Source organism: Oncorhynchus gorbuscha, linkage group LG12, assembly GCF_021184085.1.
Source record: "Oncorhynchus gorbuscha isolate QuinsamMale2020 ecotype Even-year linkage group LG12, OgorEven_v1.0, whole genome shotgun sequence".
NCBI lineage: Eukaryota > Metazoa > Chordata > Actinopteri > Salmoniformes > Salmonidae > Oncorhynchus > Oncorhynchus gorbuscha.
The window spans coordinates 29,296,982-29,316,680 of NC_060184.1; the positions used below are offsets into that span (position 1 = coordinate 29,296,982).

At 43.0% G+C, this 19,699-nt stretch overlaps 2 protein-coding genes across 2 annotated transcripts; both read right to left on the reverse strand.

The window, feature by feature from the left end:
* Window positions 1–421: 421 nt before the first annotated feature.
* LOC123991647 (E3 ubiquitin-protein ligase rnf146-like) lies at window positions 422–3,876 on the reverse strand. Its single transcript, XM_046293288.1, has 3 exons — window positions 3,595–3,876; window positions 3,123–3,185; window positions 422–2,835 (listed from the first exon to the last, which is right to left on the reverse strand). Exon 3 carries the CDS (start codon window positions 2,832–2,834, stop codon window positions 1,698–1,700), a length of 1,137 nt encoding a protein of 378 aa, XP_046149244.1. The 5' UTR covers window position 2,835; window positions 3,123–3,185; window positions 3,595–3,876; the 3' UTR covers window positions 422–1,697.
* Window positions 3,877–9,181: 5,305 nt separating this feature from the next.
* On the reverse strand, window positions 9,182–10,935 carry cenpw (centromere protein W). Its single transcript, XM_046293290.1, has 3 exons — window positions 10,755–10,935; window positions 10,435–10,548; window positions 9,182–9,455 (listed from the first exon to the last, which is right to left on the reverse strand). The coding sequence occupies exons 1-3, from the start codon at window positions 10,839–10,841 to the stop codon at window positions 9,429–9,431; spliced, it is 228 nt and encodes a 75-aa protein (XP_046149246.1). The 5' UTR covers window positions 10,842–10,935; the 3' UTR covers window positions 9,182–9,428.
* Window positions 10,936–19,699: the final 8,764 nt, after the last annotated feature.

Here is a 19,699-nt window from a genome sequence, read left to right on the forward strand (position 1 = left end):
TTGCCATAGGTCTCCCTTCATGTAGTAGGGTGATATCTCTCTAGTCGTGATGTGATTTGTTTCCATTGTCTGCCTGCTGATGTATCTGTGTTGTTGCTAGTGTAACTGTCTTCAGTCTGTGTTGTCCGTAGTCTTACTTTGAGTTTTTAATCCCCGCCCCCTGGCCCACAGGAGGCCTTTTGCCTCATGCCAGGTAGTCATTGTAAATAAGAGTTTGTTGTTTAATTGACCTGCCTGGTCAAATAAAGGTACACGAGACCTTGTGGGTCTAGTCACGATGCTGAGTCACAATGCTGATCCACGATGCAAACTGAACATACAGTATCACCTAAAGCCATAACGCATGAGTACTAGCTATCCCTTTCGAATAAATTGTTATATTACGGTTAAGTTAACCACAACATCGAACTCATGACTTCAATTAAGGTCAAATAATAGACAAACACTTTATTGTTTTGATAAAACATCACAGTTAAACAAGACCACACATGGAAGTTAAATCATATTAATTAAAAGTCAAAAATACTTTTAAAAACATGGCAATAAACAATTGACAGAAGAGTATCAAAATAATAGGTTCAAAGTTCAGACAACTCAAACACTCATGATCAGGTGTGTGTACAACGCATCTTCCATCCAGTTTTCATAGTATCTTCAGCATATTTTCTCAACATCTTTGTTTGTTTCATCTTTCATGAGGAAGTCCTTCGTAAAAAATCTCCAATCACTTCTTCCTACTTCTACCCGTCTTTGTAGGTCACCGTTTCTATTTAGGAATATGTGTGACATGCATCACGTTTGAATTGAGTGTGCGCATAGCTACTGACAGATTAACAAAGCTTTCATTCTCAATCTCTGCTTGCTCATTTCCATGCTCCACCCCTGATGTATAGAACCTCTGTGCATATTTGTGATCTTGTTGTAATTTCAAATACCTTCCATTCAGTAATTACACGTGTTTTCACTTGTAACTTGTTTCAATGGCTGCAAACAGGCAAGAAAGACACAGTATGTCTTCCTATTGGTGGCTTGGTGAGTTCTGTGTGAAGATGGGGATCTATGGGGTGGGTTTGCAGAACTGTTGTGGCCAAGCTTACAGCGACCTCTTGTGGATCGTAATAAAATACCAAACAAAAGGTGCTATTTAGGGTACTTAAATGTTACCCAGAAATAATTTGATATCGAGATAAAACCAGCTTCATTGGACATTTAAGAAACATTTTCATATTCATCTGGAATATGACTTCAACACACACACTGACTCACGTACGCTCAATGGAGATGTTAGAACAATCATTACAGTAAACAGCCATGTACCGACAAAACAAGATTTTTGCCTCCTGTTAGAGATGGGATGCTACATTTAAAAGGTTAAGTCATCTCCAAACCTCAAAACTCATTTCACAATTTTTCTGTAGATAGCCTATTAAGACTGACCATGTCTTTTGGTACTAACACAGGCTCAAATGGTTAGTGGCAGAGAGTGGAACAGTATGGGCTATTTTATTATGTGTGCTATTTTGCATAATCTTACTGGCTGACGTATTATAAATTATGGATTAGTCTATGTTGCTGTATATGTAATGCAAATGGCTGATCTGGTGTCTTCCACTGGGTTATTCAATACCACCATGGGCATGGAGTGAATTTGTTTTTTGCTGAGCCGTTTGAGTGCAGAGACAGTGGTCCAGTTGTGGTCACACCTCAGTGACAGTGCATTGACCGTCAGGGCTGCGTGAGCGCACACTGAGGCCTCCGCTGGAGGACCCACCTCCAGGTGGCAGTCTGTCAGGCTGGACCTCTCTGAGCCGGCGCTGTAGGAGTCTATGTCTGGGCCTCCGTCGAGACCCAACTTCCCGTCCCCCCCTCTCCCTACCCCACCCCCGCCCTACTTCATCACCACCACCATCCTCATCCTCACTGCTACCAGATGCTGACTCGTACACCTGGCTTATTCTTGAAGCTACCTCTTCATTCTCCTCTTCCTCCCCCTCTGGTTGGCTGATGAGGAGCTGGGACAGAGAGTCTTCAAGGGAGATGGAGACTGAGGTGGCAGGGTGGGCACCCAGGACTGTGGGGGGTCTGACTGGAGGAGCCGGGATGACAACCCCTAAGCCCCCCGCCTGCGACCGTCCAGTCACATCCTCCCCATCAGCAGAGCTTGGCCGTTCCACTGTTGCCGCTGTGACCGGAACAGCTGCCACGGCAACAACTGGCGGGGTGGGGTCAGGGTCCAGTCTGAGTCCGGCCACGCCCTTTTTGGGAATGTCTACCACATCACGCTTCATGCGTCGGCGGCGACCGTGCTCGTTGCGGCGATACTGCACCATGTTCTCCAGGTCAGCCACGTACAGGAAGCCAGCAATCAGCATCTCAGCGCTCTTCCTGCCCTTGGCGAAAGCGTCCTCCAGCTCACGGCTGGTCCTCTCGTCATACTGCCACCAGCCGTTCCTCCCCTCATAGTACCATGCATGGTCTCCGCCAGCGCTCCCTGGCCCGGTTCCTCCTCGTCCTCCTGCGGCTGCTGCCTTCAGCTCCTCTGGGGACAGCAGAGTGGGATGCTCCATGAAGTCCTCAGGTACTTCCTGTCGGCAAAGAGCGCAGCGCTTGCTGTGCCAGGAGGCTCCTTTGACGCACAGGAAACAGAAAACATGGCGGCAGGGCAGGCGAACCGGGTGGACACAGGTCTGGAGGCAGATGGCACATTCCGGCACGGGGTTTGCCGAGGGGGTAGGTGAGTTGGGGGAGTCACCAGTGAAGGCGTCCCCTCCATCTTCTACCTTTGAGGAGGACACAGAGTCCACTGAGTGGTCCACCTCACCACAGCTCGCCATGCTGAGAGGAGACACAGCAAGTTAGGCAAATTCTGAGACAGACAAACAAACCTGCAGTCTAATTTGACTCTATTATCAAAATCTGGATATTCAAGATTGAAGCTTCATAGGATTAGCAATAATCTTCTCACCCTGGAGACTCAAATCACAAAGCTGTCATGAGATATTAAATTAGCAATAGGCCTAAATATCTCAATTTGAATTTCAGACGATTTAGCTGGCTAGAATCTTTTATATCACAATCTTATTTCTAAAATTGCTACGATGGAAAATAAATGATCTCCTTACTGTTTCAAGTGCAGTTACTGGGATGTCATCGGGATCAAATCTGTATTCTCTCAAAGTTCCTCTCTATGGAAAAATATTGTTGACAAGTTGATATTGTCTCTGCACTCTTTCCCAGAGAGATTGTAACACTGGTAACTCGCCTCACTGTTTGTTTTGCGCAACAAAAACAAAGCCTGCCCAGCCAACAAGACTAACTATACAGTATTTCACTATAACGTTATTAGCCATCTTGTTAATCTAAAGAGAACATATGTGCATTATAGAATTAATAGGAAAACTGTCCATACAAAATATATGTAGTTACTAAACCGACAGTATTACTAAATCATAATATGATTTTGTCGTCATGAAACTAGCTAGCTATTTCTTGTAACGTTAACGTTAGCTTGCTAGCTTCGGAGGCCCAGTTGTCAAAAGTGACAGACACACCCCTTGACTGTCTTCTCACTTGGGGAATTTCATCCATACTCACCTGTCAAAAATACTGTTTGCACTTCGCTCAGTGACGCAGGTATTTAGACAGTTCGCAAAATAGATGCTACCAAAACAAAGCAAAATAGAAGCGTTCCTCCTCTTTCAGAGAAGAAAAGGCGAAGCGAGAGGTTTTACTCTGAACAAAATCTGTCAAGAAAATAAGCCAATGAAGTGAGACATGTTTGTGTAGACGCCAATGAGAGGGTGTCGAATTTGGTCAACAAAAATGTAATTGTTAATTTGCTTCGTGAGGCTTATTTGATTGAATATAAGTTTCGTAATGGTTATGTTGTTATGAAAGCACTGATATAAGTAGACGCATGTGACATTTTGCCAACATTAAAAAACACGACTTTATATCCGAGTTGTGCGTATTGCCATAGAGATGGATAGAGGACATGGACATAACCCGTTTTAGCAAGGACATTGCGATTGTGGGCTTCCACCATTTTAAAGTAGTCAACGGGGTGGAGATTCTTATGAGTTGGGAGCAAGCAGCCAATGAAGAGGACAATTGACTACTTTAAAATGGGCATGGCTTCACTGCCCATGCTGTCAAAGACGCGAAAGTACAGATACAAAAAATGAGTCCTGTATCTATCTCTATGGCCTGTTGTTCACACTCATTGGCTAGAATGGTCCCACCTGATGTCACCTCCCACCTGTCTTCCATCTTTGAGGACATGTATTTCCATTGTTAGAGCGGTCACTCGAATATCTTGTCAATATAATAGATTATATTTGCCCATAGGTACTATATACACAGCATAGAGCTCGCCAGTTTGTAATGCTAAAACCGGAAATGAGTTACCGCTAGTTCGTTCAGAATGGGGAAAGAAAAGGGTTTTGGGATAAACGCCGAATATAAGGTCTGAGATAAACACAGGCTTATACGTGTTGTTCTATGAGATAATAGAAATCAGTTAACATTATGATTTATGAAGACTTTGTTTTTGAAATTACATAAATGCTTCTGATGCAGATTATCTAATAGAACAGCATTTATCAAATCTCCTGTATACCACAGACCTTATTTTTAGTTTTTATCCACAATCCCTACAAAAACACCATTCATTTCTGCATAGACTTTGTTCAGTGAACCATGGTAGAGTTAGTGCCCACAAAAATACGCCATTACTATTTACATTACTATTTATCGCGACTGGCGAAGGGAGGTCATATCCACTTTTGAAAATGTTTATAAGCTATAGAAATCTTTGCAAAAGGCTTGCCACATAAAAACAAAGTTAGTTGGTTCATTTTCTAATTCAGTAATTTGTGAAAACAATATAATTGACATTAACATCTTCCACACAAACAAACCAATGTGGGACCATACAAAAGATTTGAATCATCAAACGGCATCATTAGGTTCAATTTGACTTTATATATAGAGAAATGCTACACTTGAAGAACAAGTAGGCTAGCCACTGTCATGATGATGATAGAAACAAAAAAATAATCTGAAAAGACAGTTTGCTTTCTGAACACTGCTTAATTCAGTCCATATCAATTTAGTGACTGTTTCCTGAAATGGATGGTTGAGGTAACATGTTGAAATAAACCCACAATGTTAGATGCCCATTATTATACAGCATATGATAGAGGAATAAACTGCTGCACACCATCTTGACTACAGGCAAGACAGAGTTTGAGTTCTGGCCCCATCATTAAGGTCTCTCTCTCAACCCAGTCAATCCAGTCCTCCATCCAAATGCTGTATCGATCCAACCATCCATTAGGCCCGCAGTCAGTGTTCCAATGAATCCCAAAGGTGTTCGATGGGGTTGAGGTCAGGGCTGTATGCAAGCCAGTCAAGTTCTTCCACAACAATCTTGAAAAAACATTTCTGTATGTGTAACAGTATAACTTTAGACCGTTCCCCTCGCCCATACCCGGGCGCGAACCAGGGACCCTCTGCACACATCAACAACAGTCACCCACGAAGCATCGTTACCCATCGCTCCACAAAAGCTGCGGCCCTTGCAGAGCAAGGGGAACCACTACTTCAAGGTCTCAGAGCAAGTGACGTCACCGATTGAAACGCTATTTAGCACGCACCGCTAACTAAGCTAGCCGTTTCACATCCGTTACACTCACCCCCCCTTTTGACCTTCCTCCTTTTCCGCAGCAACCAGTGATCCGGGTCAACAGCATCAATCTAACAGTATAACTTTAGACCGTCCCCTCGCCCATACCCGGGCGCGCACCAGCCCCAGAACATTATTCATACTCCACCAAACTTTACACTTGGCACTATGCATTGGGGCAGGTAGCGTTCTCCTGGCCAAACCCTGATTAGTCCGTCGGTCTGCCAGATGATGAAGCATGATTCATCACTCCAGAGAACGCGTTTCCACTGCTCCAGAGCCAAATGGCGGCAAGCTTTACACCACTCCAGCTGATGCTTGGCATTGTGGTGATCTTAGGTTTGTGTGTGGCTGCTCGGCCATGGAAACCAATTTCATGAAGCTCCCGACGAACAGTTCTGGTGCTGATTTTGCTTCCATTGGCAGTTTGGAACTCATTAGTGAGTGTTGCAGCCGAGGACAGATGATTTTTACACGCTTCCGCATTCTGTCATCCCGTTCCGTGAGCTTGTGTGGCCTACTACTTCGCGGCTGAGCCGTTGTTCCTCCTAGATGTTTCCACTTCACAATAACATCAGTTACAGTTGACTGGGGAAGATCTAGCAGGGCAGAAATTTAACGAACGGACTTATTGGTGCCACGTTGAAATTTATTGAGCTCTTCAGTAAGGCCATTCTACTGCCAATGTTTGTCTATGGAGATTGCATGGTTGTGCGCTCCATTTTACACACCTTTCAGCAACAGGTTTGGCTGAAACAGCTGAATCCACTAATTTGGGGTGTCCACATACTGTTGTATATAATTTATGTGGAAAAATGTCAATAGAAAGGGATTTGATCACCAGTATTCCTTGACTCTTCCTCCTTTCGATGACACACTTCCTCCAATCTGTGACATGGGATCATGAGTTGCCGTACAGGATGGGGTGCCATAGGACCTCTCGTCTTTGTACCTCCTCAAACTTCCTGTAGACTCGTGTCCTTCCTCACCGAAAGCAGGCGCCCGACTCCCCATTCACAAAAAGCGAGAGAGAGCAAGAGAGAGAGAATATACACACAAATTAGGATTATAGAGTGATCAACGATCTATTGGAATGGGTCATGTACAGAGATGGGGAAGAACAGGGAATGTATAACCTTGAGGAATGCACTACATGAGCTGTCCCTCAAGCAACCCCCCCCCAGGATGAACCAGACTTGTGGTGGTCTACAATCTTTTTCTGAGGTCTTGGGCTGATTACTTTAGATGTTCCCATGATGTCAAGCAAAGAGGCACTGAGTTTGAAGGAAGGCCTTGAAATACATCCACAGGTAAACCTCCAATTGACTCAAATGATGTCAAATAGCCTATCAGAAGCTTCTAAAGCCATGACATCTTATTCTGGAGTTTTCCAAGCTGTTTAAAGGCAGTCAACTTAGTGTATGTAAACTTCTGACCCACTAGAATTGTGATAAAGTGAATTAGAAGTGAAATAATCTCTGTAAACAATTGTTGGAAAAATGACTTGTGTCATGCACCAAGCAGATGTACTGACTTTCCAAAACTATAGTTTGTTTAACAAGAAATTTGTGGAGTGGTTGAAAAATGACTTGTAATGACTAAGTGTATGTAAACTTCCGACATCAACTGTACAGTATGTCTGTGTCGTTGATGTCTTGAGTAATATTGTTTATTAATAAGATCCATGAAGTGCAGAATCCAAATCAGAAATGATATCTGAATTAACATTTTACCCTCTTTGGAATTAAGGTTATATTAAAGTTGGTAGCTAGATGGACACCACAGTGGGGGCAGCCACACTCAAATGCATGAGCTTTTCAGCAAGGGGGGGGGGGGGGGGATAACATATATTCTACAGCCCCTACTTCCGGTTTCTAGAAAGTGTCAAAAACAGTGTCAGTAGGAGTTTCAGAGGATTGGCGTTGGAGTGGATTTATATGTTAGAGACGAGACCCAGAGACGCTGGCAGACAGGGGAGCTGGACGAGTCTGGGACCAAATTGAGTAGGTGCTCCCATACACCTACATATTTCTACATTACAGAAGAGATTAGTATTTTTCCCCCAGTGAAATTACAAAAATGTTAGCATGTTTCCTCAAGAAAAAGATAACATTGATATTTAGATAAAATAACAGATCTCCCTCTTCTAGCTGTACAAGTAAGCGTTCTTTTGTCAGTTTTGCCCTACATCTGCACCTGGATCCTGAACAGTGACAGCTGCTCTGAGCTGCTCTGCTATAACTGTCTGTCTGGAGCAGTGGGTCAGAGGCAGAAACTGGGACTGTCAGAGGGTCAAAGGTCCGACGGGTGGGGTTACACACCCAGAAACCCCATGCTAACTGTGAATAGAAACAAGGAAAGGCTAAGCTCGCTGGAACACCAAATCAGATTCACCAAATCTGGAAAGAATCGCGAGAGAAAGGCAGGGAAGTATAACAACCCAGCTGGAGGTGGGGGAAGGAGGGAGACAATGGGGGATGAGAGTGGTGGAGAGATAGACACTGGTTTAAATGGTTGATTTTCATGCCAAGCCACCAAAATATGATCAAGCATGAGGCTGAGCCATACAGTAAAAAATATACTATGCATCAGTCCATTAGTAGAATTACAGTACATTGTGTCTTGTGTGAATGTTATTCTCGTCATAATAAACCTGATTATTATCACAATGAAGAAAGAACTTAATATCCCTACAGCAGACCTCCTACAGGGCTCTATAAGATTTTTTATTTTTTAAAGCTAAGAACACACTCACGTGAAAACACATGCCACACAGGTCAAGTGCCATGGCTTCAGAAACCCCTCTGTAGTAAAAGATGAGTGGGATAACATCTTGACATGCAGATAATGTATGTAGGGTGAATAGGTAAGGAATTTGTGAGGAGTTTGGGGGCAGGCCAATGCATGGTCTTTAAAGCATTCAGCCTGCAGCTCTGACCACTGTGACCAACTGTTGATGACAGAGAATATAGGCCTGAGGATGAGGCTCTAGGCTTTCATAAATGCTAGCTGGCTATTGCCTTCGTGACAAGGAAACCGATAGAAGGCACTGGGTGCCGAAACATTAGTTTAACCATTCAATTGTTGGTAGCATACTGCACATAGTGTGCAACTTTCTTCTTTTAATGTTTTTTTTTTAACAAAGGAAAACATTATTGGCATTGAACACCACTGTACTGGCCAGAGTACTAAAGTGCATCGTACACCGAGTATACCAAACGTTAGGAACACCTTCCTAATATTCAGGGGCACGGACTACATAAAGGTGTCGAAAGCGTTCCACAGGGATGCTGGCCCATGTTGACTCCAATGCTTCTCACAGTTGTGTCAAGTTAGCTGGATGATGGTAGCCTTGGCACCAGTCTCTGTATTTTGTGTCACTTCCTCAAAATAAGTGCATTTCTCTGACAGGAAACTAAGCTAGTATAACAGAAAAATAAACATTCTAGTCAGCTTGATGGAACATGGCAGGGACAACAAGGCCTACACCAGAGATAGATCTACAGAACACATTTAATTGGACAGCATATAAAAAAAATGTTCTAAAAATCTCTGTGCATTGTGGAAATACAAAATGACAGACAAAACAGATCAAATGAATACAGACAAAAACTAGAGACCACAGAAAAGATTAAAAATGAAGAGAAAAACAAAAATATAGGTTCAATATATAATTCAGGCCAATCTGACAATTAATAAAATCAGTTGTTGAATCATGTTCATGTAGAAAGGTCTCTCCTCTTCACCCTCGGGCTCGTTTCAGCAGTTTCTAAGGAAAGACAAAAAATCATCATTGACATTTGGAAAGTAGCATGATAAAGTCAGGAATCATAAGACAATCCTCTGACAAATGAACTGAAGGAATAGGACATCTCAATGTAGGATATCCATTAATCCACATGACTCGACTATAGCTGTATGACATTTAGCCACCTTGAGAGACATTTGCTGACGTGTACCTGTCCGGCGACACTTTTCCCACGTCGGAGAGCATATCCTTGAATTGTTCCGAGGAAATCGTTATTTGTGTTGCCAAACAGTACCCAGAAAATAATTGCATCCCATTATTAGACGCCCCACCCAAATGAAAACCAAACGTGGATTCCATGTTGTGTCTTGCTTAGATTGCCCACGTGTATTCTTTCCACACATAAAAATGTATGCATGCTTGACTACATCACTTTTGCTAAATGGCATATTATTAAGATATTTTTAACACGCACATCTGTCTGTTTCACACCTGTTTGTCTAGCTAATAAGCATCGCAATTGGGCAGCAGGTTTGGTTTGGATTTGGAGGGGGTAGTAGCATCTAACAATTGGATTGAATTCTTTCCTTGGTACTGCTTGGTGATGCAAACAACGATTTCCTATAAGAACTGTCCACAGATATTTCTATTTGTCCATGTTGCTAAACAGGCACAGGTAGGCAAATATCTCACATGCCACTTCAAACGGGATGTCCTAAAACAGAATATTACAGTTTAAATAACTGTATATGACGAAGGGTCTGTAGAGCCAACCAGCATTTGCCACTCTCTCTATAAAGTATATTTTTTAAAGGTAACAATTCAATAGCCTCCTGCCTCATCTACATTGTTATGTACTGATCTGAAAACCCATCACATTAGCCTGGTGAAAGCAAGTTCCCGCTATTTCAGATCAGTGCTGATGAAGGAGAGAAAGACCCTTTAGCCCATTGATATGCACCCTGTGTTCTGCCCCCAATGTTGCTGGGAATCCCCATACCTTGGATACTGCTTTGACGTGGTGCGCTTTGATAGTAGCCGATTTCTCCTCAAAAGCTTTCGTCCTCGCCTCTTCTGCGAGGCTATGCAGAAATAGCAGCACGTTCAGCTCAACCTAAAATGGACATTCAAATTCAGGCACTGAAACACATGAAAATTAGAGAACTATCCTACTTGCTAGGCTAAGTTACACAGCTACTATAACGATATATGTATTGCATGTTTACCTGTGCTTGAAAGCTGTTCGTTTTAAAACAGTGTTGTAACGTTTAGCCTAGCTAGCATGTTAGCTAGCTACGAGAGCATTTTCAACAAACATACCATTGCATCTGCCGCTGTGCCTATACGAGTGTTGGCTTTCTTCCTCATTAGAGACTTTAATGTAGCCTTGGGCACCTTTTTCAACATATTGCCAAACTTGTAGTTAGCAACATTAGCTAGTTATCCTCAACACGGTGACCTTTGTTTATGTTCTCCCGCGTTGCTCACTACCGGCGCATAATGTGACGTCAGGATTTTAAATAATGTTCAATGATTTGCTTTATAATAACACATATTCATATTGGTTCTCTCAATTGAAAATATAAAATTAATATTTATTTAATTGAGGTGATGGCCATCTAATACTGCATTCATAGCCAAGTGGGAAGGTGGTAATTACCAGTTATGAAGTCATAAATACCATTTGGATGCATTCAAGTGCTTTGAACTAGCTGAGAAACATGGCCAACAAGCTGGGTCAACCATAAACTAAAAGTACATCTATCATGCTTGATTCTAATGTTCAAAAAACATATTAATAGAGTGCTTTTTATAAATAATGTTTTGTTGTTTTTACGCACTGACTTTTGATGGGAAAATGCACATATTGTTTTTATTCACCTGAACATTTCTCGCCAATTGAATGGAAACCTAGCTATAGACACCACAGGAGGTTGGTGGCACCTTAATTGGGGAGGGCGGGCTCATGGTAATGGCTGAAGCGGAATAGGTGGAGTGGTATCAAATACATCAAACACATGGTTTGAGCCATCCTCCCCTCAGCAGCCTCCACTGATAAACACCCTAGAGACTCTGGCAAGTGTGCAAGTACAGTGTCACTTTGATTATGCCTGCGCATCATGGTTCACCAGCAGCTCTAAACATCTAAATAAGCTTCAGACCAGCCAAAACAAGACATGTACTTAAACTCCCCCTGATACTCATCTGGAGGTCAAGCGTTTTAAGCAGCTAGGTTGCCTATCGGTGGAAAAATAGTACTATTAATTCAACTTGATCTGGTCCACAAAATTATCACGGACTCCGCCCCCAGGTACCTATCCAACCATTTTTTATTAGAGATGTCCACCAGCATAATACCGGAGCTGTGTAGCAACCATTTGATGAAAAAGTTTAATGACATTCTTAGATTGTCAAGCCAAGCCTTCGATACTGTGTAGGCCTATAAGGTAGGGAGGGATGTCATTTCTGTTTGTCAAGTTTTTTTGGGGCGTTGAAAATGCAAACCATGATATTAAAGCGCCCAAAGTCGGTATGCTTTGTTTATTGGTTGTGTGGTGCATTGGCACTGAAACCTGTTGGTGAAAAAGTATTGAAAAAATTTACAAAACATTAAGAACACCTGCTCTTTCCATGACATAGACTGACCAGGTGAATCCAGGTTAAAGCTATGAACCCTTATTGATGTCAGTTGTTAAATCCACTTCAAATCAGTGTAGATGAAGGAGGAGGGAACGAGACAGGATAAAGAAGGATTTTTAAGCCTTGAGACATAGATTCTGTATGTCAAATCAAATGTATTTAAATCAAATTTATTTATATAGCCCTTTGTACATCAGCTGATATCTCAAAGTGCTGTACAAAAACCCAGCCTAAAACCCAAACAGCAAGCAATGCAGGTGTTGAGGCACGTTGGCTAGGAAAAACTCCCTAGAACGGCCAAAACCTAGCAAGAAACCTAGAGAGGAACCAGGCTATAAGGGGTGGCCAGTCCTCTTCTGGCTGTGCCGGGTGGAGATTATAACAGAACATGGCCAAGATGTTCAAATGTTCATAAATGACCAGCACGGTCAAATAATAGGTCTGGGACAGGTAGCACGTCCGGTGAACAGGTCAGGATTCCAAAGCCGCAGGCAGAACAGTTGAAACAGGAGCAGCTGCACGGCCAGGTGGACTGGGGACAGCATGGAGTCATCATGCCAGGTAGTCCTGAGGCATGCTCCTAGGGCTCAGGTCCTCCAAGAGAGAGAGAAAGGGAGAATTAGAGAGAGAGAGAGGATACTTAAATTCACACAGGACACCGGATAAGACAGGAGAAGTACTCCAGATATAACAAACTGACCCTAGCCCCCGACACATAAACTACTGCAGCATAAATCCTGGAGGCTGAGACAGAAGGGGTCAGGAGACACTGTGGCCCCATCCGATGATACCCCCGGACAGGGCCAAACAGGAAGGATATAACCCCACCCACTTTGCCAAAGCACAGCCCCCACACCACTAGAGGGATATCTCCAACCACCAACTTACCAGACAAGGCCGAGTATAGCCCACAAAGATCTCCCCCACGGCACAACCCTCTTCCGTGCCATCCCTAGGAGGGGTGAGTCACTTGAGTGGGTTTTTTAATGTTGTTAATTTACCTTTATTTTAACTAGGCAAGTCAGTTAAGAACAAATTCTTATTTTCAATGACGGCCTAGGAATAGTGGGTTAACTGCCTTGTTCAGGGGCAGAATGACAGATTTGTACCTTATCAGCTCGGTGATTCAAACATGCAACCTTTCGGTTACTAGCCCAACGCTCTAACCACTAGGCTACTCTCAAATCAAATCAAATTTTATTTGTCACATACACATGGTTAGCAGATGTTAATGCGAGTGTAGCGAAATGCTTGTGCTTCTAGTTCCGACAATGCAGTGATAACCAACAAGTAATCTAACTGCAACAAGTAATCTAACTGCTGCTGCTACCCTGCTGCCCCTGCCGGTTGAGTCACACATGTGATCTTCCTTTCTGGGTTGGCACCCCCTCCTAGGGATGGCACGGAAGAGCACCAGTAAGCCAGTGACTCAGCCCCTGTAATAGGGTTTGAGGCAGAGAATCCCAGTGGCGAGAGGGGAACGAGCCAGGCAGAGACAGCAAGGGTGATTCGTTGCTCCAGTGCCTTTCCATTCACCTTCACACTCCTGGGCCAGACTACACTCAATCATAGCACCTACTGAAGAGATGAGTCTTCAATAAAAACTTAAAGGTTGAAACTGAGTCTGTGTCTCTCACATGGATAGGCAGAACATTCCATAAAAATGGAGCTCTATAGGAGAAAGCTCTACCTCCAGCTGTTTGCTTAGAAATTCTAGGGACAATTAGGAGGCCTGCGTCTTGTGACCGTAGCATACGTGTAAGTGTGTACGGCAGGACCAAATCAGAGGGATAGGTAGGAGAAAGCCCATGTAATGCTTTGTAGGTTAGCAGTAAAACCTTGAAATCAGCCCTTGCCTTGACAGGAAGCCAGTGTAGGGAGGCTAGCACTGGAGTAATATGATCAAATTTGTTGGTTCTAGTCAGCAGCCGAATTTAACACGAACTGAAGTTTATTTAGTGCCTTATCCGGGTAGCCGGAAAGTAGAGCATTGCAGTAGTCTAACCTAGAAGTAAGTCATTCCAAAGGTTGAAGCTCGCATCCGCTACAAGACCATGGTGCTTGCCTATGGAGCTGTGAGGGGAACGGCACCTCAGTACCTCCAGGCTCTGATCAGGCCCTACACCCAAACAAGGGCACTGCGTTCATCCACCTCTGGCCTGCTCGCCTCCCTACCACTGAGGAAGTACAGCTCCCGCTCAGCCCAGTCAAAACTGTTCGCTGCTCTGGCCCCCCAATGGTGGAACAAACTCCCTCACGACGCCAGTACAGCGGAGTCAATCACCACCTTCCGGAGACACCTGAAACCCCACCTCTTTAAGGAATACCTAGGATAGGATAAGTAATCCCTCTCACCCCCCCCTTTAAGATTTAGATGCACTATTGTAAAGTGACTGTTCCACTGGATGTCATAAGGTGAATGCACCAATTTGTAAGTCGCTCTGGATAAGAGCGTCTGCTAAATGACTTAAATGTAATGTAAATGTAAGTAACAAAAGCATGGATTAATTTTTCTGCATAATTTTTGGACAGAAAGTTTCTGATTTTTGCAATGTTACGTAGATGGAAAAAACCTGTCCTTGAAACAGTCTTGATATGTTCGTCAAAAGAGAGATCAGGGTCCAGAGTAACACCGAGGTCCTTCACAGTTTTATTTGAGATGACTGTACAACCATTAAGATTAATTGTCAGATTCAACAGAAGATCTCTTTGTTTCTTGGGACCTAGAACAAGCATCTCTGTTTTGTCCGAGTTTAAAAGTAGAAAGTTTGCAGCCACCCACTTCCTTATGTCTGAAACACAGGCTTCTAGCGAGGGCAATTTTGGGGCTTCACCATGTTTCATCGAAATGTACAGCTGTGTGTCATCCGCATAGCAGTGAACGTTAACATTATGTTTTCGAATGACATCCCCAAGAGGTAAAATGTATAGTGAAAACAATAGTGGTCCTAAAACGGAACCTTGAGGAACACTGACATTTACAGTTGATTTGTCAGAGGACAAACCATTCACAGAGACAAACTGATATCTTTCCGACAGATAAGATCTAAACCAGGCCAGAACTTGTCCGTGTAGAACAATTTGGGTTTCCAATCTCTCCAAAAGAATGTGGTGATCGATGGTATCAAAAGCAGCATTAAGGTCTAGGAGCACGAGGACAGATGCAGAGCCCCGGTCTGATGGCATTAAAAGGTCATTTACCACCTTCACAAGTGCAGTCTTAGTGCTATGATGGGTCTAAAACCAGACTGAAGCATTTCGTGTACATTGTTTGTCTTCAGGAAGGCAGTGAGTTGCTGCGCAACAACCTTTTATAAATATGTTGAGAGGAATGGAAGATTCGATATAGGCTGATAGTTTTTTATATTTTCTGGGTCAAGGTTTGGCTTTTTCAAGAGAGGCTTAATTACTGCCACTTGTAGTGAGTTTGGTACACATCCGGTGGATAGAGAGCCGTTTATTATCTTCAACATAGGAGGGCCAAGCACAGGAAGCAGCTCTTTCAGGAGTTTAGTTGGAATAGGGTCCAGTAAGCAGCTTGAAGTTTTAGAGGACATCATTATTTTCATCAATGTGCCAAGAGATATAGTACCAAAACACTTGAGTGTCTTCCTTGATCCTAGGTCCTGGCAGAGTTCTGCAGCCTCAGGACAACTGAGCTTTGAAGGAATACGCAGATTTAAAGAGGTGTTCGTAATTAGCTGTCTAATAATCATGATCTTTTCCTCAAAGAAGTTCATGAATTTATTACTGCTGAAGTGAAAGCCATCCTCACTTGGGGAATGCTGATTTTTAGTTAGCTTTGCGACAGTATCAAAAATACATTTCGGATTGTTCTTATTTTCCCTCAATTAAGTTCGAAAAATAGGATGATCAAGTAGCAGTAAGGGCTCTTCGATACTGCACGGTACTGTCTTTCCAAGCTATTCGGAAGACTTCCAGTTTGGTGTGGCGCCATTTCCGTTCCAATTTTCTTTAAGCTTGCTTCAGAGCTCAGGTATTTTCTGTATACCAGGGAGCTAATTTCTTATGATAAATGTTTTTCGTTTTTAGGGGTGCAACTGCATCTAGGGTATTGCGCAAGGTTAAATTGAGTTCCTCAGTTAGGTGGTTAACTGATTTTTGTCCTCTGATGTCCTTGGGTAGGCAGAGGGAGTCTGGAAGGGCATCAAGGAATCTTTGTGTTGTCTGTGAAATTATAGCATACTTTTGATGCTCCTTGGTTGGGGTGTGAGCAGATTATTTGTTGGAGTTGCAAATGTAATAAAATGGTGGTCTGATAGTCCAGGATTATGAGGAAAAACATTAAGATCCACAATATTTATTCCATGGGACAAAACTAGGTCCAGAGTATGACTGTGACAGTGAGTACGTTCAGAGACATGTTGGACAAAACCCACTGAGTCGATGATGGCTCCGAAAGCCTTTTGGAGTGGGTCTGTGGACTCTTCCATGTGAATATTAAAGTCACCAAAAATGTGAATATTATCTGCTATGACTACAAGGTCCGATATGAATTCAGGGAACTCTATGAGGAACGCTGTATATGGCCCAGGAGGCCTGTAAACAGTAGCTATAAAAAGTGATTGAGTAGGCTGCATAGATTTCATGACTAGACGCTCAAAAGACAAAAACATCATTTTTTAATACATTCGCAACAGATTTCACAAAACATTAAGTGTGTGCCCTCAAGTTACCACATATCTACAACACAAAATCCATGCTATCGTGTGTTTGTATGCATGTGTCTGTGTCTATGTTTCTGTTGCTTCATTGTTCCACTGTTCCATAAGGTGTATTTTTATCTGTTTTTTTGTGCACCTCCCATACTCTGTTCTGGACTTGGTGACTGTGAAGAGACCTCTGGTGGCATGTCTTGTGGGGTATGCATGGGTGTCCGAGCTGTGTGCCAGTAGTTCAAACAGACAGCTCGGGGCATTCAACATGTCAATACCTCTCACAAATAAAAGTATTGATGAAGTCTATCTCTCCTCCACTTTGAGCCAGGAGAGATTCAAATCGTTGGTCACATGGCCGAATACAACAAGCCCTTAACCAGCAATGCATTTCAAGAAATAGAGTTAAGAAAATGGTTAGTAAATAAATATACAGAAGGTACCCATACCGTGTCATTGTGCGGGGTTACAGGTTAGTCAAGGTCATTTGTAAAGTGACTATTCAGAGGTAATAAACAGCAAGTAGTAACAGTGTAAAACAAAGAGGGGGTGGGGGTGGGGGTGGGGGGGCATTGATTAATTGTTCAGCAGTCTTATGGTTTGGAGGTAGAAGCTTTTAAGGAGCCTTTTGGTCCTAGACTTGGCGATCCAGTACCGCTTGCCAGATTGACATGCATATAATTATTGTTAGCTCTCTGTGTACATCTAAGTCCCTCTTTGTGGCACCTGACCACACAACTGAACAGTAGTCCAGGTGCAACAGAACTAGGGCCTGTAAGACCTGCCTCGTTGATAGTGCTGTTAAGAAAGCAGAGCAGCGCTTTATTATGGACAGACCTCTCCCCATCTTAGCTACTGTTGTATCAATATGTTTTGACCATGTTAGTTTACAATCCAGGGTAACTCCAAGCAGTTTAGTCACCTCAACGTGCTCAATTTCCACATTTCTCATTGCAAGATTTAGTTGAGGTTTAGGGTTTAGTGAATGATTTGTCCCAAATACAATGCTTTAAGTTTTTGAAATATTTAGGACTAATTTATTCCTTTCCACCCATTCTGAAACTAACTGTAGCGCTTAAGTGTTGCAGTCATTTCAGTTGTTGTAGTGGGTATTGGGCTGAGTCATCCGCATGCATAGACACGCTGGCTTTACTCAAAGCCTGTGGCATGTCGTTGGTAAAGATTGAAAAAATTAAGGGACCTAGACACCTGCCCTGGGGAATTCCTGATTATGTTGGAGAGGCTTCCATTAAAGAACACCCTCTGTGTTTTGTTACTTTTTACCCCTATTGGTAGTTACAGCCTTGTCTCATAGCTGCAACTCCCGCACGGACTCGGGAGAGGCGAAGGTCGAGAGCCATGCATCCTCCGAAACACGACTCTGCCAAGCCACATTGCTTCTTGACACACTTCTCGCTTAACCCAGAAGCCAGCCGCACCACTGTGTCGGAAGAAACACCATAAAACTCTCGACCGTATCCACGTGCATGCACCCGGGCAGCTACAGGAGTCGCTAGAGTGCGATGGGACAAGAACATCCCGGTCAGCCAAACTCTCCTCTAACCCGGACGACGCTGGGCCAATTGTGCGCCGCATCATGGGTCTCCTGGTCACGCCCGGGTGCAATACAGCCCGGGTCTGTAACAATGCCTCAAGCACTGCAATGCAGCCTTAGACTGCTGCGCCACTCGGGAGGCCAGACAGGTAACTCTTAATCCACAATATAGCAGGGGGTGTAAAGTCATAACATATACGTTTTCCAGCAGCAGACTATAATTGATTATGTCAAAAGTCGCACTGAAACAGCCCCCACAGTATTTTTGTTATCAATTTCTCTCAGCCAATCATCAGTCATTTGTGTAAGTGCTGTGCAATTTGATTGTCCTTCCCTATAAGCTTGCTGAAAGTCTGTTGTCAATTTGTTTACTATCTGGTCATACTATCTGGTCAAACACTATTTGTCCCAAAAGTTTATTAAGGTTTGGTAACAGGCTGATTGGTTGGCTATTTGAGCCAGTAAAGGAGGCTTTACTATTATTAGGTAGGGGAATGACTTTAAAAATAGTATGATATGTTACGTTTGGTATGGTTTCATAAGACAGATAGAAAGTATGGTGATCGGTCGGGCATATAATGCGAACATCTAGCAACCCAAATGTTGCGAGTTTGAATCTCATCACAGACAACTTTATCATTTTAGATCATTTGCAAATGTTGAACTACTTACAACTACCTAGCATGTTAGTGAACCAGCCCCCGAACCCTAACTATAACCATTTTAGCTAACCCATCCCTTAACCTTAACCCTTTAAACAAACTCCTAAACCTAACCTAACCCCTAGCCTAGCTAATGTTAGCCGGTTAGCTAAAGTTAGCTACCTAGCCAGAATTCATAACATATCATACGTTTTGCAAGTCGTAACATATTGTACATTTTGAAAATTCGGAACATATAATACAAATTGTAATTCGTGACACATCATACAAAATGGGGGATGCACATCCACAAATTAATATTACGAAACCTCTCATACTATTATATTATATGGAGTCTCAGATTTATGTACAGAATAATACACAAGGCTCTGAGACCAGGGGGGTTTTGCCAACAAGCTCAATGTATTCCAAAACACTGGTGGTAACCAAAGATACCAATAACTTAGTTAGAAAACAATGTCCCCCATTGCAACCTGGTCTAAGAGCACTTTGTATTATTCTGTACGTAAAGCTGAGGTACTATTTAGTATAGGTGCCAACACCTCATTTGGCCGCCTTTCGTTCCAGTACTCTGCTGCCTGTGACTGGAACGAATTGCAAAAATCACTGAAGTTGGAGACTTTTATCTCCCTCACCAACTTCAAACATCAGCTAGCTGAGCAGCTAACTGATCGCTGCAGCTGTACATAATCTATTGGTAAATAGCACACCCATTTTCACCTACCTCATCCC

Coding starts and splice junctions, on each gene's coding strand:
- LOC123991647 (XM_046293288.1), bottom strand. CDS start 2,834: ATGGCGAGCTGTGGTGAGGTGGACCACTCAGTGGACTCTGTGTCCTCC.
- cenpw (XM_046293290.1), bottom strand. CDS start 10,841: ATGTTGAAAAAGGTGCCCAAGGCTACATTAAAGTCTCTAATGAGGAAG. Junction 10,549..10,754: donor GCACAGCGGCAGATGCAATG/GTATGTTTGTTG, acceptor TGTCCATTTTAG/GTTGAGCTGAACGTGCTGCT. Junction 9,456..10,434: donor ACGTCAAAGCAGTATCCAAG/GTATGGGGATTC, acceptor GTCTTTCCTTAG/AAACTGCTGAAACGAGCCCG.